The 25,469-nt window shown below is 50.5% G+C and overlaps 4 protein-coding genes across 4 annotated transcripts; 1 reads left to right on the plus strand and 3 right to left on the minus strand.

Moving 5' to 3' along the window:
• Window positions 1-14,401: 14,401 nt before the first annotated feature.
• BROUX77_006018 (uncharacterized protein) lies at window positions 14,402-17,353 on the minus strand (the record flags this gene model as incomplete). The annotated part of the gene is made up of 3 exons (XM_073750957.1): window positions 14,402-14,503; window positions 14,561-17,194; window positions 17,249-17,353. The coding sequence occupies 3 exons, from the start codon at window positions 17,351-17,353 to the stop codon at window positions 14,402-14,404; spliced, it is 2,841 nt and encodes a 946-aa protein (XP_073603888.1).
• Window positions 17,354-21,559: 4,206 nt separating this feature from the next.
• On the minus strand, window positions 21,560-22,192 carry BROUX77_006019 (uncharacterized protein; the record flags this gene model as incomplete). The annotated part of the gene is made up of 2 exons (XM_073750958.1): window positions 21,560-21,793; window positions 22,010-22,192. The coding sequence occupies 2 exons, from the start codon at window positions 22,190-22,192 to the stop codon at window positions 21,560-21,562; spliced, it is 417 nt and encodes a 138-aa protein (XP_073603889.1).
• A 728-nt stretch (window positions 22,193-22,920) lies between these two features.
• Window positions 22,921-24,291, plus strand: BROUX77_006020 (uncharacterized protein; the record flags this gene model as incomplete). The annotated part of the gene is made up of 2 exons (XM_073750959.1): window positions 22,921-23,021; window positions 23,136-24,291. The coding sequence occupies 2 exons, from the start codon at window positions 22,921-22,923 to the stop codon at window positions 24,289-24,291; spliced, it is 1,257 nt and encodes a 418-aa protein (XP_073603890.1).
• A 232-nt stretch (window positions 24,292-24,523) lies between these two features.
• On the minus strand, window positions 24,524-25,434 carry BROUX77_006021 (uncharacterized protein; the record flags this gene model as incomplete). Its single annotated transcript, XM_073750960.1, has 2 exons — window positions 24,524-25,265; window positions 25,328-25,434. The coding sequence occupies 2 exons, from the start codon at window positions 25,432-25,434 to the stop codon at window positions 24,524-24,526; spliced, it is 849 nt and encodes a 282-aa protein (XP_073603891.1).
• Window positions 25,435-25,469: the final 35 nt, after the last annotated feature.

The raw sequence follows: 25,469 nt of genomic DNA on the forward strand, positions 1-25,469 counted from the left end.
ACCATGTCCGGACGGGGCCAAGTTCGTTTACCTTTACAGGCAACCTGCCCATAGTTATGTGTAGTACTTGTATTGTTCAGGCGAAAAAAAGCGAATCCCGCCGCTGAGAAGAAGAAAAGAATATGTAAGACCAGCCCTATTGGTCATATAAGGGCAATCATACAAGTCCCAGCTAGTAGCGAACTAAGTGATTGTGCAAATATGCATACATACATAGTTACAGGCACTCTCACACTTTCACACACAACACATGCTGACAGGCTTACATGATCTGATTGTGACAAAATAATGAAGCCTTTCTAGTGTATCCACCACCAACCAAAAAAGATCCGGCCCGAGGTGATGATACCTATGATATGCAACGATGGATGTATGCATGTATGTACTAACTAACTAATGCATGCATGCATACTTGAAGCAGCCAAATACCTGCAAACTAGCCTGGTTTCCAGGCCAAAAAGACCACCAGATGCTACAACCAAGGCCTTTTTTCTTCTTCTTTCTCTTCCTTTTCGTCCTTCTTGTTCCTTTAGGCTAGAGATTGACTGACATGCAAAAACCTAGTCTAAGGAGTGTTTCCTGTTGTTCTTTTTTGGGTTTGGTGCTTGCTTTGTTGTTGCACCTCAACCTTAAGGGTTAGGCCAATTTGGGGCTGGCAAAAATCCCTAAACACTGCAAGGATACAAAGAGCCCTGGATCAATAGTCGGCTATTCGGTGTTGGGCTTTTTTTTCTTGCTGCTATAAGCTCCAAAGAAAACAAAATGAAGGAGAGGGAAAATAAAAGAAGTTTTATCATCCTACAAACCCTATATGTTGGGTATTGTTTTTTTTTCTTTTTTTTTCTACTTTTTTATGGGCCGTCGGACTCGAATGTGGAGTTGCCTGTCACGTCAAGATGGAGGAAAAGGGCAATTGCCTCCAAGTTGCGATAGGGCGCTCTCAGACTTTCCATTGACTCGATTGACTCGACAGACGCACCTGCCTTGAGTGGCGGCGGGCAATTGCTTTAGATACCCACCACAGAAACCGGGGAAAGAGGTACTATTTCGGGGCCGAGGTCGGGCAACCTCAAGCTGTTGCCACGGGCTTAAGAGAAAGACGCAAACATTCATGCTGGTTGTCTAGTTAACTAGTTACATGAGGAAAAAAGATGTGTACATGTGGACATGCAGCCAGAACGTGAGGCTTGGTGTAGTCCAAACAAATCTGCTACGCTGTTGGTCATGGGCAAAATAAACATTGGACCAAGAACAGAACACAGGAAACACACACCCCTCTCCCCATAGCAGGGAACAGCAGGAACAAGGGAAGGAAGAAACTGGATGGACAGGGGCTGTGGGGGCAGGGGGGCGAGGCACCGCAGCAAAAGGAAACAAGAAAGAACAAGAACAAGAACCAGACCCAGAGCAGGTGTCCTGGGTTTGGCTGCGTCTCTTTTGAATCTCCAAAGCGAGGAATGGAAGCAAAACCAGAGCGGCACCAGGCCATGATGGAGCTGGAAAGGCAACAGACTGAAAATATCAGATAGTACATACACAGTACAGGTGCAAGTATAAATAACTGCGCAGTATTCGCTTCTCGTATGTATTGGACGCAAATGTGTTTGTACTGGTAAGTGAACATGCGCGGGTTGACTAGTTACATGTAATGATAGTTGGTTGCACATGGTCATACAGAATGGCCCCGAAAAGAGACTATCAACCTGCCATGCCGATGCCCATATGCCTACTTACTCCAAATGGAAGTTTCATATTCTTGCTAAGCAGGCCCTCCTTGTTGTCGAGGCCCCCCTGGCAAGCCACTGCTCTCATGAGGTTTCATGAAGCTTCATAGCCATTCAACTTGTTGTTCACTAGTCCTGGTCCAAGTACTCCGCCTGCTTCCCAGAATAGCCAGCTACCGTCACAGTACATGAGAGAGCCAAGCCAAGCAAACTCGCACAGCCTGTACATATAACAGCCCCATCTCTCACAATGCCAATAAGCCCATCGACAATGCTATGCAGTGTAGACATGATTCGTCTGCTGTGCTGTGCAACAACCGCAGGTGAAGGCCTCTGGCAACTTGGTGTCCCTGCTCACCCCGCCCATGGGCCTGAATCACGGTGCAACAGGCTTCTTGTGGGTTCTGGTGGAACCACAAGACTGGGAAGAAGGGCGGGCGGCTGCAGGCCAGGTCGAAGAGGGGGGGGGGGGCTCTGCGCTGTGTGTCGGACAGTGAGGCGAAGCATGGCTCAAGAAAAAAAAAAAAGCCTGCGCGAAGGAAGAAAATGAAGTCATGGACCCGATGTAACAGCCCATCGACGGACGGGGATTAGTGTCCCTTGGAGAAAAGGCCGATTTCTCCTCTCTAGGGAAAATGTGATCGAGTTCTATGGCGCGCCGATGGGCAAGATTGAATTGAATCATACCGGCGACTTACGGTCCGGTCCAGAGAGCCAGTTTTCAGGCTCTCGCAGACACAGCCATGCCGACATCCAGAGCCTAACCCATATCCAGATAGTCAAGACAATTTGTTTCCCTCAAGTCGTTCGACTCTTACCTAAGTTGTGGTTAGTATGTCTTGACCTCACGCGGGCTGTTTTTGGCTCCTTTTGGGCTGTTGGCTTAGTTCCGGGACAGCCCATCATAGTAAGCGGCTCTTGCCTACGGAACGCATGTATGTAGTAACTAACTAACAAAAGACCAGATACATGTTGCATCCACAATGCATTCCATGCATATGTGTACACATGTACAATAGCTGCATATGTATTACATATCCTGTCTTTTCCCTTGAATGGCCATGTCCCAGAAGAGATAAGCGAAGCCAACAAGCCTGGCTATGACAGCATCCACCCCATGAAAAAAAAAAAAAAAAAACAGTCCATGGCGGTTATATTGTTGGAAAGCAGAGAGGCGCCTATACTTCACGAAGCCGCTCATATCTGAGTTTTTGGAGGTGCCAAGGCTTTTTATGTAATCTTTACTGTGCTAGTTTTCCTATGTTTTCACTGTTAGGGGCAGGTTGAGGTGGGCTTTTTTAACTCTCAGGCTAAAGGGGAATAGAGCCGTAGTTGTACAGGTGCTAAGCAGAAGAGTTTTTCTTTTTCTTTTTTTTTTTTTTTTTTTTTGGAGTGGGAGGAGCCCCATAGGTTTCTTTTCTCTCCCTGACTAGAAGAAGAAAAGCAAGAGGGGAGGGGCATACTTTAAAAAGGTTAGTTATACAGAGGTCCCGACAGCCGTGCGGATCCAGAGTCGCTAGAAGTCTGTTTCGCTGCTGTTAAGTCGCACATATGTACATAGTTACTTTAGACTTGGGCACTTTTTTTTTTTTTGCCTGTGATGGGACTTGTTTAGCGCGGCAACCCCTGCAAACTCGGCGAAAAGGAATCAGAAAGCCGGGTGTTTTTTTTCCTCTCCGCAAACTCTTCTATATGCGCAAGTTTCGGCTACAAAAGTCCGAGGAGAAATGGGACCACTACAGAGGCCCGGCGTATTTTATCTTGAGCCCCGAGTCCGATACTGTGGGTCCCCGCTAAGATGACTTCCTCCTCTGACAAGCGGAGGGACTTGTTATTGTTTTATCTTTGACGTCTACAAGTACTTGAACAGTATTGCCAGAGAGAGCTCAGGCATAGTATGATTCTCAGACTTACTGTAAGACCCCCAACGAATCAACTGCACAATGGCATTAGTTTTGGAGGCGTGGACTGGCAGCATAAGAAAAGCGCTATTGGACCAGTGAGATTTACATATACTGTGGCATGAGAGACCAAGCAAAAACACGTACGTAGTGACTACGCATTCATACACATATATCACTATATATATACAAGTGCAACTGTTCAAGGATATCCTCAACAAACATCATCAACACAGTTTCTCCGCCGCAGTTGATATATTGCATGTGATAGTCTTCCTAGACTTGCTCAACTCGCAGCTATGATATCATAACTGGGACAAGTGAACAAACATACTTCAAGTTGTGGGGGCTAAAACAAGGAACTAAGTTGCCCCTTTGCTCCCTACAACCAGAGTATCGGCTCAAGCAAACTACAGAGTCTGTAAGGCTAGTGTTGGCACCAGGAGCGGCAATAGAGCTTGTAAGTGTACATAGATGTCTACATACAAGTACAGGTAGAACGGCCGTACTGGTAGCACAATCACATCCCCCTTTGAGAAGTTGTTATTGAGACACCCCTCCCCCGTAGTGCAGGGTGAACAGTCTGGTGTCTTCTGCTTTCTGAGCTCATGTCAACAATCCAACCCATGTTCTCTTTCCCACGCCTGACAGGATGATATAAGCTGGCTTTACTGTATAGATTCTGGCGAGTGTTCACATCAGAGAGCCCACACATGGTCAAGTAGAAAACAACCGAGGCTACTTCGAGGGAGAGGGAGAAAATTGGTGGGCACAAGAAAAAAGTACCTTTGTGCTGTCTCATCTGTGACAAACGGCCTGCAAGCTAGAGGCCAAACTGCCTGTTTTACTAATAGATCCGCTTTGGTCCCAGGGTACTCCCTGTTCGCAACATGGCTCCCGCCCAGCTTTGTCCACGGTTGGCGGTGTCTGCCTTGACCACGGCTCACAACACAGCGGAGACCTAGCTTGATTCTGAAAATAGAAGCCTAACCTCTTCGATTCCCTGGGTAGGGAATGGAGGCTCTATACCCGACGACAGTCCAACAACCCATGACCGATGCGATGTTGTCCATATAACAAATAGTCTGGTCGGGAGAAGTTGAGACATAAACCTAGCACATAGCGTTTCCAGCTCCTTTGCTCTCGCACACACATTTCTCGGCATTAGGTACGTAGCAAGGTCTAGCTGTAAGACAGCCGGAGCGGCTGAGGAACACGGAGTGGACACAGGAGTCAGCGGGAATAACGCAAGCTGCAGGCCGACATCATTGTTGCGTCCCGTCCAGCCCGCTTTAGCTGTAGCCGTAGCTGTATGCACATACATTACATAGCTATGTAGTTACATGATTGTACAAACTAGGCTGTATGGCTGTATGTACTGTACTTTAGTTATCTGCTGAATTATACACAGCCGTGGCCTTGCCGGCCTGAGAACTCCGTGCATCCGTTTTTGTGCCTTGTGTATTCCAGCATGTCGTAGGACGGGTTGTATTTTCAGAAGCTGAGGCTGACTTTGTGTGAAGAAGCGACAGCGCTTTGTGACACTGCATGGACGTTCAGCACGGGACAAAAGCCCGCCGCCCTTCCCAGCTGCGGAGCCTGCGAAGAAGCCGGTTGCGTGGTGTGTTGATGCCGTCCACGTAATTAAAAAGGGGGGAGGGGGGCCAGGGAAAAGAGAGAAAACAGATGTGCGAGAAACATGTTTGCTGCTCGAATCTCGAAGGCTAAGAAAAAAACAACAGCTGGAGACTGCCAGATGCTGCCGTGTGACCCCTGGGAAGGGCTGTTTGGTACTGATGGAAGCCTCGGAAGCCCAAGACGCGGCACTGCTGAGGCTCTGTGATGGTCTGGAGTTGGGGGCTGCACCAGATTGACACCCTCTGGCCATCGTCAACACTTGGGCTAAGGTTTCAGGAATGGTTCTGTGCAGTTTCTTCGCTCGTGAGACTGTAGATCACGGCATTGAAGGAATCTCTCAACGATGCTTCACACATCTCCTTTTATTCTTCTTTTCCCTGGAATCCGACGCGACGCCACCCCTCCCACCTCTCTCCTTTTCGGCGCTGTGAGCGCTGTGTGCTTCATCTGTCAGTGTATACTTGGTATGGCTGGTTCTTCCATGGGGGCTCTGCTTTCTGTATCACGCTGTAGCCAGCATCAAATCAAACCCTTGGGCGTTGAGGTCACGCGTGGGCCGTGGAGGAACAGACACTACAGGTGCACGCGCAAATGCCGGGAAGTCAGGCCATGGGCATAGATGTTGTGGTTAGGGATTAAGAGAGAATCGTGAATACGCGCACAAACACGACCAACAACGCACTTTTCGTCAGTATTGCAGATGTACACAGACACTGCACGTTCAGGCTCAAGACTCACAAGTTCGTATACCGTCCGCGGCCTGCTGATCTACATTTTATTAAAGTTGGTCGATTCGCCAGGGCAAGACGCTCATCGGAGACCTTCTTTTTAACTTCACAGGCCCCGACCCAAGAAAAAACGTCTTGGGATAGCCCAAGGCCCTTGCTTTGATATGCCAATAATAGGCCTTTGGAAGACCGGGACCAGAAGTTGATTTGATTGTGACCCCTTTTATTGGACGCTGCTGCTCACGCATATTCTTGTGCCGACGCCAAATCATGGCCGATCAGGCTTGAAATGGGCCTTTGTGATGGATGCACTGCAATCAAGTCCATCAGTGTTACATGTCCATGGCCAGGAGCCAATATGCTAGCCCCTGTGATAAGGCCGACGCGACCCTCCACACAAACGTCGATCTTATTGTTCTAGAAACCGCTAACTTTGAGAGACGCCCAGGGCCCTACCAGTCCAGTGTGGATGTTGGGAGACTCCTCGGAGAGGAGGACGGGGACAATGACAAGGAGAAAGACGAGAAGTATGCTATTTCGGGGTCATTACTTGGGCACTAGCAGCCCGGGCCGGAGATGACTTGGCTCCCTAATCCTCGTTTTGTTGGTTCTCACGGGATGCTGGTGATTCTTCCTAGGCTGCTTGGCATTCGAGATGTAGAACAACGCAATGGGCATTTTGAAGAGCACGGATTAATAGAACCCTAAATGAGAGAGGGTGTGTGAAAGTATGAAGAGTCACAACTATACAACTATAGTTAATGGTAGCCATGTATTTGCGTGTGTGCAAATGGTCTTGCAGTCGAGGTCTTCTCCCCATTGCCCTTTCTCCCATCTGGTCCGACTCTCGCTTGCGGAAACTTCTGTGCCATACATGCATATTCTTCTCTCTTCTTTTGATGGCTTGCACAAAGGTTCCTCGTGCCAGCTGCTAAGGGAGAGATGCATAACCCTGTTTAATTCCCTTGTCCAATGTCCCCATTCGCTCAACAACCAGGGTCTGACGGCGGGGAAACAACTTCGCTTGTTGCTCTGGCATGACGGGAGCCCGCTACAAGCGAGTTTGGTTTGGTTCTCTCTATAAAGACTTCATGTTCTCTGTAGGATCCCAGCTTCACATTTTTTTCTCCGTCCGGCCATTTGGTGGTCAGTCTCTGTCCCAAGCACGGTATACATGTATTACCAATACCCAATAGTTCTTGGTCAGCCGCCCATCCGTTCGCCGCTTATTTGGACAGACCAAGTGCGGGCATGGGTTGCGGTTCTGGCGTGAAAGCCCATTGAAAAAAAAAAAAAAAAAAAAAAAAAAAGGACCTCGACTTGCTACATCAGAACATAACGGCCAGGAGGCTGCGGGTGTACATCGTGGGAGCAAGTAGCAGCAGCAAAAGCAGTTGCAACAGTAGCATTTGCTCGCAGGCTTTGTGTGTGTATTTGGATGTAGTGGTACTCAGTGTTCAGCCCATATCAAAATTGCACCGTCCATTGTTAGGATTTGCACCAGGTGCCGGTGACTTGGCGGTTGCATGCAGGGATGGACTCGGGGAGTACGGGGTGGGGGGGAGGGGTAGGGGGTGAAAAGTTGAGATGCTATTCTTAGCTACAGACTTGTTTCTCTCGGGATCCTTTGTGCCCTCGTCTGTTTATCTACATCGCAAATGGCCAACCATCTCACATCTGTACGTGCAATTACCTGCCCTTTTTCTATTCCGCTTCTCGAGGCCTTGCTGGAACACAAGAATCATACAAGTAGCTTCCCCAAGAAAATGGAAGAAGAGGAAAGAGACAAGGAAAAAAAAGGCGGAAACTTTCTTGTTAGGCCGCTCAACGAAACGGCTATAACCTCCCTCTCCCGGCTGGGCAGAGTGGAGGTAGTTGCACAACCAGCCTCGATCCGTTAGATTCCATGCATCACAGCAGGCTGTGTCCCTGGGTTAAACCCTAAAGCAACGGTATTGAGTTTCCAGGCCGTTCACCCCAACAATTGAAACCACATCGACGAGAGTTTTTCCGTGTAAAGGAAATAGGTTATACAGACAGAAAGACAGAAAGAAATCAGTCGAGTTTGGCTGCACAGGTCAGTGTATACAGCGTGGCGCCATGCGGAGATGGTGATTTCCTGGAAGCACTCGGAAGATATTCCGCGCCGTCTACGACCCAGGCCAATGGAATGGTTGCTTCAGGCCTTATGGCGACAAGTCACCGTGGGATTCCATGTTCGTCGGACGTTGGCGCGAGGTGGTCGTAGTGTGTTTGTGCGCAGAGGTGAAAATCAAGTAAGCCATGCATGAGAAGCTAAGGTCAAGATTGGAGCGCATGTACATACATACATATGTACATACTAGTTAACTCGTTAGTTAACAACTTGTGAATAGCACTTGGCTTTCATGTGGCCTTGGCTTGGCTTGGTGAGATGAGACAATCAAGCACCAAGACAATCAGGCCGAGACAGTCAGTTACCATGCAAGATAACCTAGTTAGTTGGCATAGTAGTTATCAAACCCAGCAAAGGCAAATCGTTGCTAAAAGTGTAATCTTCAAAGCGTTTGCTTGTCTATCACACATAAGCCGACCAGAGCCGAAGGACCAGAGGAAGTGCCAAACAGCAAAGCAGAGTGGACGTCCATAGCCAAGTGGATTCTGACAACGACAGCAGTGGTGACAAGAGAAAAACAAAATCAGGAGCTCACTAGCAACAAACAATCAAATAGCTCTGCCCCTTAGTCATAGTAGAAGGACATACACACGTCGGAGTTGTATTGAAACCCCCGATGGTCTATGCGCGGAGGGGGGACGCTATGAGTGCCGTCTGGCGTGCCCGCTAATGTCATGGCGAAGTGCTTTTTTGATGGGCCTCCTTTTGTCATAAAATGCGAAATAGAGTCCGGTGCAGCGAGTTAATAACAGGTTTGCACTGGCCAGCGCTGCCTCATGGAATGTGACAGTAATAAAATAGACTCATGGACCACTATGCAGAGACAAGAAACCATAACGGTAGCGCAAAGTCTAAGCCTAAGCCCTAGACAAAGCCACCACAGCCGCCGGAAGACAGCATTATAGATTGTCACCCCAAGGCCCTGGTTGAGTCCGTCCCGATATCCAAGTATTCTGCTCTCTTGTTGCCACCATGACGTGCTGTGGAACTAGGATTGACGGAGGCTGGGATTCCAAGGAAGAAAGAGAGTTGGCCAGGTGGTGAGCCTGACCCCCAAGTTCCTGATGCAAACTATAGCTGTAAGAGTACTATATGGGCTCAACGGAGACACGGGCAGAGAGATCTATTTTTGGAACCTCTTTTCATGTTGTCTTATGATCACGGTGCAGTCAGTGGCTTGTTGCATCTGGTCGAATCTTGAAGATAGGCCCGCCTTTCTACAACCGCACCACGGGCGGGAGTGGAGGGAAGAGACTGGAAGCGAGACACCTCTACAGAGAAGAAGCATGAGCAGAACCGACATGTAGTTACTCTGTGAAAGAAGCAACAGTCTATGCTTCCAATCGGACCCCCCTCCCCAATTCCAAACCGCCATGAAGCCGGCTTGTGGAACCCGATTCCATAGTGCCGTTTCTTTTTCTTTTCTCCTCCCGCTCGCTTTTGCACATCATATTCGGGCTCAACAGCATCTGCCCTATGGGCCTTATAGGAGTTGCTAAAGAGAGGAAAGAGAAAAACGCACTGATTTTCGCCTTTCAAGGCACCTCTTCTATTATGCCACATTCATCAAAGGCCAGGCCAATCAGAAGAGAAGCTCTCGGTTCCTCACTCGCGTACAGAACATTTTGACAGAGAGAGTTTGCCGCTTGCCTTCTATGATGTCTTTGAATCCGTGCTGATGTTTGCTATGCGTGCACTTGTATACTATGGTTGTCAGGTCTAAGCTCAACCTCAACTTGGTGCAAGCCAGGGACATGCAGACAGATGAGCTAGGCGTAGAAAGTGAACAGGAGTCAAAGCAAGGCGTCAACGAGAGAAGAGAAGGAGACAGGAGGGAAAAGAAGAGGAGACAGGAACCAGAGGAGCCACAAATATAAGGCGTTGCCCTCGGTCTAGCTTTCAAAGCCCCGAGAATAGTGCCCGGCTTGACGATGGCCAAACTCCGCCTTCACGAACCAGAGATCTCCCGGGGCAGCTCCAGCCATCTACGTCATTAATTGTGAGCTAAGAGAGAAGGAAGAAGGTCTGCTTTTAGTCTTGACAGCTGCCACTGCAGTGTTTCGATTGACCTGTTCCAGGAGGCCGTATGCTTCGAGCTACACATCCTCTTATTGTGCAGCCATTCTATGCTGACCAGCCACATCTGCATGTTGTGGGCATCCACATTTCTCTGCTCAGAGCAGCTGCTTTCGACGATGAGTGCGGCGCACAACATGCTTTACCGCCCGATAGCTGTCTGTAAAATAGGGCTGGGGAATACGAGATTTCTTGACCAGGGGGGGAGAAGATATGAAGTGGAAACAAGCCAAAGAAGAATGAGAAGGAAGAGAAGGGGATATAGTCCGTGTGTTGTTTTATGGGCCCTAGCCTGGGAACTAGATTAGGTTTCCTTCTCCTATTGTGGTGACAAGAACGTCGACTATATGGTAGTTATACATACATAGTCACATACTTTGCTTGTATGGATAGAAGCATAGAGGGCAGGCTGCCTTGCCTTGCATGATAAAACGGAACTAGAAGAGGACGAGATAATAAGGACACAGACAAATATGGGCTGGTATTCCTTGCTCTCCATCTATCCCTCTTCCAGTGTAGAAGGATGATGATTTGCCCGTGCTTTTGAACAAGGCTCATTCCAGAAAGATAGAAAAGGCCAAGTAAAATCACGAAGCCTCGTGGAGATGCGTTCAGAGCCAGGCGAGCGAGCAGGTGGACGGACGAGCTCGGCGTCGCCCACCCGCCGATGAATCCTGATTGCGCACATTCAGATAGATATACATGATTCTCAAGTAGGCGCCTGCCCCTCAGCGACCTGTGCTTGCTTTCACTCACTCACTTGCCACTTCTTACGCGCCCCTCTCCCCTCTGTTGCACGTGTCTGCGTCTTGGCTCTTGGGTGATGGACCAGGACAGCCAGAGACCCCACCAGCGTCTACAGAAAGGTTGAGGGCACCATCAGTACAACATCAGTCATTTTGTCCTTGTATGTAGCCTGTGCTCAAGTCCGCCATCCCGTCTCTGAATATCATAGAAGTGGATGTTTGCATCCACAACATGTTAATTCTGGAAAGGGCCCGAGTCCTGACGTCGAAGCAGCTGCCTGGCCTGTTGCTAATGAGTCTGAGCAATTGCATACCTATCACTTGCTCGCTGTGGGTAGTTATCCTGGCTCATCTCAGCCTCCAATGATTTTCAGGAACTAGTTGGGCTCTCCTTTGCCTATCTCCATGAGAGCTTGTCCTGGTAGCTGTTGGACCTGTGGAACCAGGTACTCTTTGTCTAGACACTGGCTAGCTTAGATAGAATGCCAAGTACCTTGTAGCTCTCGAAATGCCCCCCGAGTTTGATCTAACAAGGCGAGACAGATCGCCAGTATTTGCACATCAGCGGACAGCAATGCAGATAGAAAGAGGTGCTTTGGTTTAACCCTGGATAAAGAGTGACAAGCCAACGGGTAACACTCTGGCAGCCTGAGGCTCTGGCATGACAGACAGCAAGTGGAAGGCTGGGCCATGTTTACGGGGGTGGATTCTGAGGCTCGACAGCAACTGTGCTCTCGGCCAGTGCCCATGAACTTGTTATATTGCTGAGTGCCTACGAGCCCCTCAGCTTTACAGTTAGACTCCATGTTGCCTGAGAACCAACTTGTCGACTGGCCCTTCCCCAGAGCCAAGCTTTTAGCAGTTCCGTCACTTGTGGTCTGGCATGAAGCGGCGTAGTATGCTTTGGCGCAGAGTTTTCAGTTGTGGGCTAGGGGGTGACTGGATATAGAACCAGCGAAACCTCGTATTCAGCGAATCAAAACAAGCCCTCTAGGGCAAAACTAGCCGATCTTTTTTGTTATGCTGTGATGTGAAGAACTCACATCGAAATTCCACCCTACTGGATACTGACTTACTTCCAAACAAGCTGTTGGATGTCCATTATAGTAGAATATACTCCTATGTAGGAGTGTTTCAACGAGGGCAAGTTGGGCTGTTTTCTATGTACCATCGTCAGTCTCCTTGCCTGGGTTCATGATGGCCCCAAGTCCCCAAGAACCTCCTGCTAGCAGTTCTTTGCCTGGGCCCATGGTTCATCTGTGCTAGACTCCGAGGCCCAGCACAGGACAGGTATCGGGGCATCACATGGCACCGGAACAAGCAAATCTTCAGTTCCACCGGGAAGAAAAAACACGCTCGCCCTTTTTCCCTCTGGGTCCTTTTCAGATGACCTGATCTCCTTTCCAAGAGACGCCGCCAGGTAGCGCCCGAAAGAGGAATATGGGAAAGGAGAACAGATGGAACCAGAGACATGATGGGGCATGATGTGTCAGTATCTGTACGCACGAATGCATAGTGGCAAGCCGCCGACACCATCCACGAGTCCTGATTCGCTAGCTGATACACCTATTGCACATCTTCTCTACTCTCGCACTCTACGAAGCACGTATCCCGCCGTCCGTGTCTTCTATGCTATCTCCCCTCCATGTATATCCAGCGTGTCCAAGCTTTGCTGGCATTCAGGCTTGTTTCCTGACTCCTGACTCTCCTCTTCTAAGCCCTGAAAACAGCTGGCGTTGACCTTTGAGTGTTTACAGAGCACATGCCGAAGCCCATATGAACCAGGAACCTCTTTGCAGCCCAATTGGCTCCTAGGCTAGTGCCAGTTTGGGAGGAAACGCATAGGACTTTGTTGGGAAGCCTGTGGATCACGATGCGAGGCGAGAATAGGAGAAGCTCTCCCACACACACACCCGTCTCCGTCACTCTCTGATGATTCCCCATTTCAAGCGTGCCAGTAGATCGACCATCTGTATCCCCTACTTCTCACTTCTCCCCGGCTGAGGTAAGGGCCGAGAGATCTGGTATGCCCCCATCCATCTCGGTACAGGCTGATAGCCGCCGCATCTAGAACTCCTTCATATCTCTCTCCTCAACCCTCTCATCGCACACTCACAGGAGCAAAGCTGCTCACGCCGTACCTGCCGGCTAGCCCCCTTGCTCTTGAAACCTCGGTGCTCTCTTGCCCAAGCAAATCCCCATACCAAATCGATGCTCTCGCTCCCCCACCCACACATGCCCGCCCCTCTCAGAATTCTCGTATTCAGCAAACTCGGACTTGCTCACAATCAGGGGCGTGTTTCCTCGCCATTCCTTTCTATCTTGCCCCTCTATCCAGAGGTATGCATTAGCCTTCCAGGTCGATTGGGCTTCAGCTAGTCGGCAGATGGACTAGTGACTGACTGGCTTTGATCTCTGATATGTCATTCTGGACTGGGCTGTTTGTGGAAGCAGGGCCATTCTTTTTCTTCAGAGACATTTTCTGCATCCAAAAGGGGTCGGGTATTGACAAGAGACTAAGAAGAGGGTCTTGGGTCTCTCTAGAACGTGATAAATTGTCTGTTATGAAATCTTGTTTAGTCTTAGAGTATTGATGGATGTGAGCCTGTGTTAGTCAAGAATCATAACTAGATAGGGTTAATTACCGAGGGTTACCATTATCAACATCATGTCATTAGGACAGGTCAAGATGTATGCCCCAAGGCTCAATAGTCGCCCCCAATCATGCACAGGCGTCTCATAAAAAGCATAAATATGAATCGGGAGGCCGCCTAGAAGCCAATATAGTCTCGTAAGCAAAAGTAACAACGGTCAAATCAAGTATGCTGATGCTTGGCTTCTCTAATAGAATCCAAGCCTACTATAGTGCAACGACAGAACGAAAAAAAAAAACAAGGGAAATAATAGAAATCCAATTCGGTATACATCGTAGCGGCGGAAAGAAAAAAAAAGAATAAGAAAAAAAAAGCTTTTTCCCCCATAATTGGCAGATTCAGATGCCCGCGCTGCTTGTGTGCGTGTGTGTGTGTTATGCAGACGAGGGCGGCGGATGAGAGCATGAGTGCCTCTTTCTATAGAAACCCCATCTTGATGTTGATGAGCTAGCAGCCAAAATATAAACCAAAATAAAACAAAGTAAGAAAAGATAGAATAATAAAAAAAGCAACAAGCGCAGCCAAAGAAATGAACCGCCATGTCATGGCCAACAGATATGTGAAGATAGTAGCACAGGAACACGACTCCCGGCTTCAGAAGGCAAGGCGGCATCTTTGGCTATTTCCATCATCGTGGGAGTTTTCTTTTCTGTCGAGATGGGCCTCGGTAAACAGTGTGTTGATCGTGAACTCGTCATGGCCCTTTTCCTTTTGTTTTTTTTCTCATAATCGTCATGTTACATACACATCACAAATCCCCCCTCGAAACAAACCACCATCTAGACTCCATAACCAGTGCGCAGATTTTGACGTTCGTGTGGCTTGAGCTGACCCAAGAACTCGTTGAACTGGGGAATAATCTGGCGATAAATGTTTATGATCTACGGCAGGTTAGTAAACTGTTCGTGTAACATAGAGTATAGAGTAGAGTGGCTTACGTTGGCAAAAGAGTCATGGACTTCTTGTTTGACAGGGCTTTGCAGTGAAAGATCCTGGTAGCGAGCAATAACACTGAAGAAGTCAAGTAGAGTGCTCTCCATGGCTTTGGGGTTCTTTGCAACAATCTGCGAGAAGCCCGTAAAGGCACTCGCGCGCTCATCAGCTGCAGCCACACCCTCCATAGTCGCGAGGAAGTCCTCGGCAAAGGTAGAAAGGAACGGAGCAAGGACCTCGCTGTTCTTGATTCCTATACGACCAAGAGCAATGCAGGCGTTTTCAGCAACGTTGGGCGGGATGCGAGGGTTGGTAATGATTTCAACAAGAGCAGGAGCCAAAGTTTCCAAGAACTTGAGCATCTCTGGGCCGTCCAGCTGCAGTGCAACCTCACCAACTGACCAGCATGCGTTGTTAATCACATTGAATCCATTCTCAATGTCCTCATCAACAATATTGTCGAGGTCTAGTTGATGGATCAGCACGGGCATGATTGAATCCAGGTACTTGGAGAGTTGGGGAAAGATGAACTTGGCACCATCTCCAAGGAGAGCATAGGCAGACTGGCGAACTTCGTCGGCAGAGTCCTTCATGCACATGGTGAGCAGCTCGAAAAAGTGTCTCTCGTCCTGACCAACCAGCTCCGAGGCCTTTCTGGCATCAATAGCCTGGATGATCGCACTAAGAAGATCCAGGCTAGTGACGAGGAAGTCCTTTTCTGGAGTAGTGGTGTCGGGGTTAGCTTTGGAATTAATGCTTTGTTGGAGATTACTGCGGATGATGGTCACACAGCGACCAAATATGTGTTGAGCATAGTTGGCAAAAGCATCACCAAGCGCCATGGCCACGTACGAGAGACACTCGAGTAGAGGGAATAGTTCACGGGAGTCATCTGGGGTGACCTGATATCTTGTGATTAGGGCTGGCATCAACTGGCCGACGAGCTGGGGCTGAGCGAGGTGAGGACCAACGCTTTCGGCTAGAGTCTGCACACAGTCGTACAGGATGGTCATGTTGCGGGTCTTGTACTTGTCGAAGCAACGAATAAATTGCTGGATAATAGGCTCGCAGTAAGGCTCTAGTTTTCTGCCAGCCTTTTCCTCTAGATTAGCAAAGGCCGAAGCAGCAGCTTCCTGAACACGTTTGTTGCGATCAAGCATGCGGGCCATCAGGCCCTCCATCAGAGGTAGGAAGTATTCGGAAACCGAGTTAGGGTCCGAGGCGTTACAGGCCCAGCCCGAGAAGCGGCTGAGGGTCCAGCAAGTAATTTGCCGAACAACAGGTTCAGAATCATTTAATAAGCTGAGGAGATAAGTGACCAGCTCGGGGAGATGGGGAGTGACAACTTCGATGCAACCCTCGGCAATGGCGCCCAGAGAGAGCACAGCAGCTTCACGATGAGGCCATTCTTCGTGTTTCAAGTTGGTAGTGAGGTAAGGAAGAGTGCAGGCAAAGACCGGGTCGCGGAAATCGCGGGCAAACACATCCAGAGCAGCGGCAGAGCCTTTCCGCAGTGTCCATCGCTTTTCCGGGTCTTCGTCGCCACCAAACTCGTCGTCTTCAATCTCTCCATCTTCGAGATCGTCATCATCCGCTTCCATACTTGCTAGCTTTTCATAGGCGTGGGTGGCAGCTGCACCCTCTCCACCGTCGTTCATGTTGCGAGTTTGAGACTTTTTGGCAAAAACGGGCTTGATGTCCTCTTCTCTGTCTTCTTCCTCTTCATCATCATCACCGCCACCTAGGGTAGCAATTTCCTCAGGGCTGTAGACCATGCACTGCAGTAGAACAGGGATAATCTTTTCAATGTAAGGTGTCAGAGCTTGCCACAAGTGGTCATGCTCGCCAATAGCCAGCCAGAACTCGGCTGCTTCACAGGCAAGGTCCTCGTCGTCGCTCTGCTGCTGGCTAATGATGTACTCAACCAGGCCGGGGATATGGGGGTGGAGTTTGTCAGGCCGAGCATCGATTAGCAAGACAAAAGTGCGGCAGACCTGGCGACGCACTTCGACGCTCTGGTCGCTGGAAAGAGCAAAAAGTTGGCTGAGCAGTTCGTCAACCGAGTTGAGCATGGCCTGGGTTTTGCGGGGAACGAATTCGTTGATGGCGGTCAGGGCGCCGACGCGGACCTTGGTCAAAGAACTCTTGGCGGCCTGAATCAGTTTGGGGAGGAGGACATTGATGGGGCGTTCACCGCCGTGTTCTTTCTCAAGTGCCTTTGTGTTATCCTCACAGATTTTGGCAAGAGCAGACATGGCGCCCTCCTGGGCCTCGTTGGAGAACTGAGTGCTGCCGCCCTCGTTGAGAGCAATACCCAGAAGCATGGGAATCAACTCAGGCCAGCTAAACAGGCCCATGCGACGCACGTACTCGGTCGCGATGTTTCCAGCGTAGTTCCGGATCAGGGCGTTTTTGTCTTGGAGACCCATCTGGACCGACATCTTGATCAGGGACAGACTAGCCTCGGGGATGGTGGTGTGTTTTGTCCGGATGTTGTTCTTGATCATGATGGCTGCGGCGGAGCGCACAGTGAAGAACTCCTCGGTAGATAGGTTAGTTCCGGGCGGTGTTTCGGGGCTGGAGAAGATGTAGGCCAGGTAGTTGTTGAAGTCGGGAGAGGTCATGGCATTCTCGAGCATCTGCTTTGGGTCAGCACCAAGTGATGATTAGCGGGGGCGGCAATGGGAGCGTACCTTTTCGGCCTGGTTCTGGAGCTCCTTGTTGAAACCGCTGAGCGAGTTCTTGAGGTACTGAGCCAGCTGGCCCAGCGACTCGGGATTCGGCTGCCAGGACGACATTGTGAAGCAGTTCCTGCGAGCGCGTCAAACCGGTGGACAGGCGGCGAAACAAAGTTGGCGTAGGGCCAACAAGATCACGACCGTGGGTGGTGCGGTCTGCAAAGGCCGTCTGGGGAGGGGCAGCAAATAGCCTGGGGACGATAAGAAGGCGGGGGAAGGGATAGAATGGGAAGCCAGATCAAAGGTGGTCGAGGGCAAACGGGGAGAGCCTCGATAAGATAAAAAGGCCCAAGGGAAAATTTACAGGTTGGCGGCCAACTCTCGCGGCAATCGGTGGAATTAATGGAAGCCAAATAAAAGGCAAAGGTTGTTATGGGGAGCTCCGGCTTGTAGCATGAGCACGCACACAGAATATACTGGCTTACTTGTACAAAGAGAGAGAGGCTCCTGGGGAATTTTAATTTTGGTGGAATGGGGACAAAATGCCGTGCAGCAAGAAAAGGGCCAGGTAGGAGGAAGTGGGGCTTTGGCTATTGTCCAACCCCTTTTGGTAAAACAGCGGCCGATGAAACAAGATGCAATGTGGACAAACCCTAACGGCCAGCGAAGACGGCGAAATGATGACTGTGGAATGAACACTACGGCGCTTTTCGTATGAGACACCCTAGAAAGACTCACAGCACGCTATACAAGCATACCCAATCACCCACGGCCCGTTACTATTTGCACTAAACGAACTCCAACCCGATAGCATCAACCGCTCACCAACAAACTCTCAGTCTGCTCGGCCAGGTCGCTGATCTTGTCAGTAGTCACACATTTACCGGTTCTCCGTCTGGCCCTTTTGCATGCCATGGCATTAAAACCCCTTGGTGTCTTGTCTGGTTGACCAAGGCTCATCATATGTTGGACTGCCCCAGGCCACTCACTACATGGTACTTGGAGAAAACAGACCATGTCCCAGGATAGAAATGGACCAGCAAATGAATGGTATGATACATGCTAAGACAGCATCGCGAGTGAACCCAAGTAAGATAATTCACAACGAAACAACATGAGAGCATGGTATTTGTGTTACCATCGCCAGGTCGTACTAATGTGAGCACTAACTATCACTATTGTTAATACAGTCTGCAAGGAGGCAAAGTGGGATGAAAAGAAGGCGACGCTTGAGCGATCGAAAAGACCTGCTATTTATGTAGTGATGTAGTGATGTATGTATGTATGTATGTACATATATGTAGCGGGCCGCTGCCTCGCCACTGCCTGGCTTGTACATACGTATCCTGAGCATTCCGTTCCTGGTGTGATGCATGGCCTGTGTAATCCAAGGTGACAAGACAACCTGACGGGGAGACGACTGTCCATGACTCTCGACATCAACTGACTACAGTATAAGGATTGTACGTTTGCCCCGCTCTGGATATTTGGCTTCGGTGTTGTGAAGTTACAACAGCATGGCTTACGAGTGGCAAGCCTCTACCAAAAGTGGCGTCACATAGATCACACATAAAGAAAGGCACTGAGGGGTTATTCATCAGTGTGAGGACCGGAAACAAGAAGCTTTGCTTTGTTTAATTGACCATGGAAAGCAACGCTAGAGAAAAGACAACCGACGAGTCAAACATGACTGTCATGCAGAAAAAATAATGCAAAGAAAGCAACCATAACACCAGGTAAACCGTCTAAAGATCGCCCAGACAGGCGAACTAACGCAGAAATGAGTGAACAGGGAACCAACCCTAAGGCAAGCGAGAGTGAGCGATTAACTCGGAGCCCAGGGTCTGAAATAAAACAGGGAATGCAAAGCGGGAAAAAGCAGCGTTCAGGACAAAAACTGGCGTGCACCAAGCAAGTGCGAAACGAGAGTGGCACGAAGAAATCAAAGACAGCCGTTAATAGGCCTGGGACGCAACATTGTTGTCGATAATCGTTCCAACCATGTTGCGCAGGCGGCAGTCGGAGTTTCTACCAAGAGACATGCAAGGTGACACCGGAGCCCAAGCTCTGTAGGAGGAGAGGGCATGGGCCAGGATGGCGGGCGGAGTCAGCGAAGCGGAGTCAGAGGCAGAGACTGGAGGTGAACTGGGCCAGAGGCGTAGTAGTAGCAGCCATGATCTTCATGCGGGTAGCGAGTGGAATGGGGAGCGAGAGGCGGGAGGCACAAGGCCGAAGAGGCGACAGCGATAGTCGAGTGGGAGGGGGCTGGAGAAGCCGGTCAACGCGAGAGCGTGGGTGGGGGTTTCTGAAGAGAAAGACTGCAGCCCAAGGGCTACGGAAAAGTGGTTGGCTGACGAGCCGGGGGTGCTTGGCAAAGCAGTGGGTGGGTGGCGATCCGGACGGAATCAAAGAGCGCTTGAAAAAGCAGTAAGTGGCGGTCAAGAAGAGACCAGGTGTGGTGGCCCAAGAGCCAGAAGATGCTGAAAGCAAGAAAAAGGGTGCACGAAAGTAAATGCTGAACGAACAAGTTCCCAATGAAAGAAAAAGAATGGCAAAAGATTTGAAAAAAAAAAGTGAAAAAAGAAACTGGCAGTGCAGAGCGAGGTGAAGCGGAGAGGACGACGACCACACCCTCACCTGAGCTAGTTAAAGACAGAAGAGGCCGGGAGTCGGCTGCTAGTTAAGAAGAAGAGAAGAATTAAGAGAGTGAATGGAAAAGAACGGAATCAGAAGAGAGCCAGAGAGAGGGGCGCCGAGCTGATGAAGAAGAAAGGAGGGAAGAACAGGTGCAGAGAGAGGGGCCGGCCTCGATACTTATCTCTCGAGATGAAGCCCCGGCCTGTGTAAGTCCCCAGTCCAGTTCAGTCCATCCTCTCCTCTGCATCCTGGCAGCCATCGATTGGCCCATTCCGAAAATACCAGCAACTCCGCCCCAAACCTTGCCATCTATCTATGCTGCCCACCATGTTGCAAGCGGCCTGTTCTCTCGTCTCCTCTGCTAGACCCGGTCGGCTCATTCATGCCGAGTGCACCTTGCGTCTCGCTCTAGGAAGCCCAAAAATTCCAGGATTTGGCGGTCTCCCCCCGCGCGAGCGACAGAACCCTGGCGAAAAGCAGAGAAATGTGCCGCCAAAATTAGCATCCCCTTCTAAACTAAGCCCAGTAATCCACACATCAGGAATGCGAGTAGATCTAGATGAGACGACGGGTGATCTGAACTCTGACCTGCAAAGGGCTTCTCTCGTTCCTCTGATTCTCCTTATTCCGACTTGTCTGGCGAACACTGGCTTGTTCTGCCCATCATCAGGTAATTAGACACTCACATCCAAAACATAAAATCCCTTGCCAATATCTTGGTGTTTGGAGAGTCCTAGCCCAGACCAGGAGTCCAGGGCTGATCCCATGCCTGGAGATTTGCTGGGTGCAGTAATTTTGATCTGTGACAGGGCCAAGTGTAGCATAGCAACTTGGGTTGTAGCTTGGACCGCTGGAAACCTAAGTTTAGGGATTGGGGTCAGCAAGAGAACAGAACAGCCAACCAACTATCCGTTGGCGCAGGTGAGGAGAGAGATCAGGCCGAGAGGCATCCGCCGGACAAATCTTGCTTAGTCAAAAGTCTTATTTTTTTTTTTTAGAAACCTGTGGACCCGAAATCAAGGGCGACTCTGGGCCTGTAGTATATGCCGCATGAAGAGCAGGAAAAACCTTCCATCATTCTGACCCCAAACACTGCTCAGGCATAAGGCCCCAGAGCCCAGTCGTGACTATTACCGCACCCTTACTCTCGCCCTCAGCTTGTGCGGCCGGCGCGGACTATCTGGGCTCTGACATTTCGCGCTGAGATATTAGACTTGTTCTCCAAGACCCCAGACGCACTTCTCCGCCCACTGAAGTGATGGTGATGCGCGCTGTTCGTCTCAACTCCTTTCTGAAACCCCACCACCAACAGCCTGGATTTCTGGTTGCCTGGTGATGGCCAATATGTAGCTCAAGGGTTGCCCCCGGAGCTGGGTACAGGCAGGTATGCTCGTAGCACCAAAACCTGCGACTTGACGATGCCTGTCTGCTCATGCAAAATGACCTCACCGGGAGGAAGACATTGCATGAAGTGATATGATGGACGGAAAATTAAATCTGCCAAAGGTCGGCTTTATGCAGAGGTGCAAATACAACACAACCAGCAAGTCGCTAACGCTAACTACACCACGTTCAAGGATTGCTGGGTTTTGGCTAGCAAGGTGTCTGGGATGGTACCTGTATGTTGGTGTAATTTGTGCTTGTTGCTGGTATGCTCTTGTTTTTGTTTACTCTCCTTTCTAACTATCTCTAATTGCAAGATTGCGGGAGCTTGGAAGTAACGACTTCCACAACCTTCTTGAATGCTTCGAGTTCTTCCTCGGGAGAGCCGCCCATGCCAGTACTAGCCAATCTCATCGAGTTGCTGATGTAGACAGGACGTCCCGTCTTGCGGGCCACCATCTTGGCCAAACGAGTCGTCGACTCAACCGTCGACTCTACAGAATACAGCACAGTGGCCAGAGGTTGCGAGGGGTTGTAGCGCTGCATGATGAGAGCAAAATTAGTGTCTGGTGGAATGACATTTCAACTGATGCCATCTTTAAGGTGATGGACCATGCCTCGCAGCAAGAGAGGGGTAGTGGGTGGCCCGGTCTCTTGATTGGGGTATTGGCACTGTCACCCGGACTGGAGTGAGCCGTGGCTCGTTCTTGGTGCCGTGGCTCATGGCGGCAGCAAGCTCTGCAATTGGCTGCTTACATCAGAGATGGCATAGACGAGACTGCCCAGGCTTGGGAGCGACCCGGCACTGTCCACGCCGGCTGTCGTCAAGAACAACATGATGGACTTGTCGCGTAGCTCCATGCGCACAAAGATCTTGGCGTCCATAGAGCGGGGAAGAGGCAGCGAGACCTGCGTCACTTGAGAGAGAGTCGAGGCCATGGCGGGATGGGATCACAGGCAGGCCGGAAACCCAAAGTGTCTTGTTTCTGAAAGCACGTCGGCAAAAGTGAGAGAGAGAGTGTGTGCTTAAACTTGCAAGGCTCTATGAAATGTGCACGCAAGCGACAGGCTAATCTTGGGAGAGCACAACAATGTTTAGCGGGTGGTGTTGGCCGGTTTTCTGGATGTACATAGTTACTTGTTTGTACTTGTACTACAACGAACAAGAAGCCTCTGCGCTTTGGTGGGGCTGCCCGGCTGGAATGGCCAGAATGGAATGCTGTTGCGCATCACGTGACTCTCTCTCTTATCAATTTTGGTGCTTTCATTGGCCCCGCTAAACGGCGGAGCAGCAAGCTCTCATCTTGCGAGCCAAGGCCTCTCCGCCTTTCTCCGGCGACCACAACTGCATCTGTTCTTGTCCACGGCCCTGATTTTTCAAGAGCCCAGGGTCTGTCCTGCTCATCGCCATCGCTGCCGTCTGGCCTGCCCTCCTCTCCTCTTCTCTGCTGCAGTCCGACTTGTAGCCGTCTCGTTTTGTCTCTGGCTCCCTCCACTCTCCCTGTTTATACCTGGTCCGTCAGTGCGCTGCACTTTGGCCAGTGGCTTGACACACAGTGGCACCATAGCACCACACCCTGTAACCCCCCGGATTACAGTGTCAGAGTGCTGTTCCTTGTTCTGCTTTACAAGCATCGCCTTCCATCGCCGCGCACTTGCCCATGAAAATGGCCGTGTCGCAGCCCGAAGATTGGCATGGTCTGGAGGGCTCGGCGATAAAGGACGAAGAAGAGGCCCGCGTTCTCTTTAGCGCTCTGGACTCGTTTGTGTACGTACTTTTTCATCCAGCTATAGGCCAGTTTGGCTGGAACAGCCGGCAGCTTCTCCCCTTCACGATGGGCACTGTGATGTCTGTTACCTTTAGCTAATACGTCGTCATTAGCCGCTATGCCCGTACTGCGCACTTTAGTGTGACGCACCTCCGGCGGCAGTCATTCTACGCGCTTCCAGAGGCTCACTGGAAAATGTTGGCTGCCCCTCCCTTCAACTTCCTAGACACTCTGATGCGCACCGATGATGCCATTGACTCTAACGCTGAACTGGCACGCACAATTGCCCGGTTCGGCCTCAAGAACTTTGTTCACATGGACGTCCCTGAGAACCCTGACGCCGATGTCTCACTCCCGCCTCGCTGGGCTGGCGTAGCATCCCACAGCGACATTGACAAGGCCCGCAGCACCATTCGCCAGTTCTATCGTGATTGGACCGAGGGCGGCAAGGCGGAACGTGACGCCAGTTACGACCCCGTCATCAGAGCTCTTGAAAAGGAGACTGCGTCACGCGCTGGTCACAAACCGCTGAATGTATTGGTTCCTGGTGCTGGGCTGGGTCGGCTAGTTTATGAGCTGTGCTGCCATGGCCATAATACCGAGGGAAATGAAATTTCGTACCACCAGCTGGCGGCCTCGTCATATGTCCTCAACTGCGCCAAATCCGTCAACCAACACACCATTTTCCCTTGGATCCACACATTCTCAAACCATCCGACGCGGGATAGCCACCTGCGGAGCTACACCATGCCCGATGTCCATCCTGCTAGCCACATGCGGTCATTGAGAGAGCAAGGCAAGTTTGTCGGAGAAATGGCCATGTGCGCAGCAGACTTCATATGCCTCTACGGCGATGATGAGCACAAGGACAGCTATGACGCAGTAGCGACAGTCTTCTTCCTGGACACAGCGCCGAATTTAATCCGATACCTCGAGGTGATTTGGCATTGTCTCAAACCAGGTGGCATACTCATTAACATGGGGCCGCTGCTGTGGCACTTTGAAAACAACGCTCCGGGCAACCACGGCAAAGATACCGACGGAGACGGTCTTCACGAAAGTGGAACCTCGTCTGGAATCGCTGATCCGGGAAGCTTTGAGCTCAGTGATGACGAAGTCATGGCTCTGATTACGAAGATTGGCTTCACTGTGGAGTCTAGAGAAACCGGTCTTACGGCCCCTTATATAACAAACCCCGATTCAATGCTACAAACAGTCTACAAGGCCAGCACGTGGGTAGCACGCAAGCCTGCGTTGACGTCATCGTGATGGTCTTGTAGCAAGCTGAAGAGACACTGAAACTAGACATTTAAATACAAAATAGAGAACCCCGACAAAGCCTCCATCATGCTATGTAGTGGTCTATGTGTAAGGTATTTCAGTGGAATTTGATACAAAACAAGGCCTGGTATAGTATTAAAGGCATCTTCAAACGACATGGTGAGAAGAAGAGAAAAGGGATAAAAAAAACAAAGACGTGTCCCGATGCACACACCGATCTCTAAAGCTTGGGACTAACGTTGAGCTCCCCTGCTACTATCAACGATCCGCCGTCAATAGTCAAGATGTCACCGTTAACATGAGCACCGGCTCTACTCGCCAAAAACACAACAGCGCCCGCGATATCCTCGCCACGGCCCAGTCTACCCATGGGGTTGGTCTCAGCCATGGCATCCAAGCCGCCGCCGCTCTTTATTATCCCATTGGTCATTTTCGAAGGGAAGAAGCCTGGCGCAATGGAGTTTACAGAGATGTGGCGCGGGCCCAGCTCGATTGCCAGATTCTTCGCCATGTGCATAACGGCAGCCTTGGAGGCGGTGTAGCCATAAGTGTTGGGCGGGCCCTGGCCAAGACCCGCCACACTACCCGTGACAATGATGCGCGCAGGCTCCTCAACCGTCGCGCCGTGTTCGAGCAGCGGCAGGAAGAGGCGGATGGCATTGAAGACGCCCTTGACATTCAGATCCATGACCTTGCTAAACGCCGCGTCGCTGTGCGTTTCAAGTGCCTCGCCCCATGTAGCCCCAGCGTTGGCCAGCAGGATATCGACTGTGCTGGTGTGCTCCTTGACGCCAGCGACCAGCGCCTCAACGCCAGCGACGGTGGACGAGTCCGCGGGCACCGAAATGGCTTTGGCGCCTGGCTGCAGGTTTGGCAGGGCGTTCAGCGCGGCGCAAGCCTCGTCGCATGCCTTTTTCTTGCGCGATGAAATGAAGACCTTGGAGCAGCCAGCCTGTAAAAGACTGTGTATGCGGCCTGGTTAGCATGGACTTGGTATGGAGTTCACGAGATGGGAGACACGTACCCAGAGGCGGCCTGTAAACCCAGGCCACGCGAGCCACCGGTGACCACGGCCACCCTGCCCTTGAGCGAAAACAAAGACGGGAAATCTGCAAGCTCGTGCTCGGCCATGTTGCTTAGTGGAGTTGCTGGATATTTAGAGACGG

The sequence above is a fragment of the Berkeleyomyces rouxiae genome, assembly GCF_048999995.1.
Source record: "Berkeleyomyces rouxiae strain 22BRR77 chromosome Unknown BrBRR77_ptg000007l, whole genome shotgun sequence".
NCBI lineage: Eukaryota > Fungi > Ascomycota > Sordariomycetes > Microascales > Ceratocystidaceae > Berkeleyomyces > Berkeleyomyces rouxiae.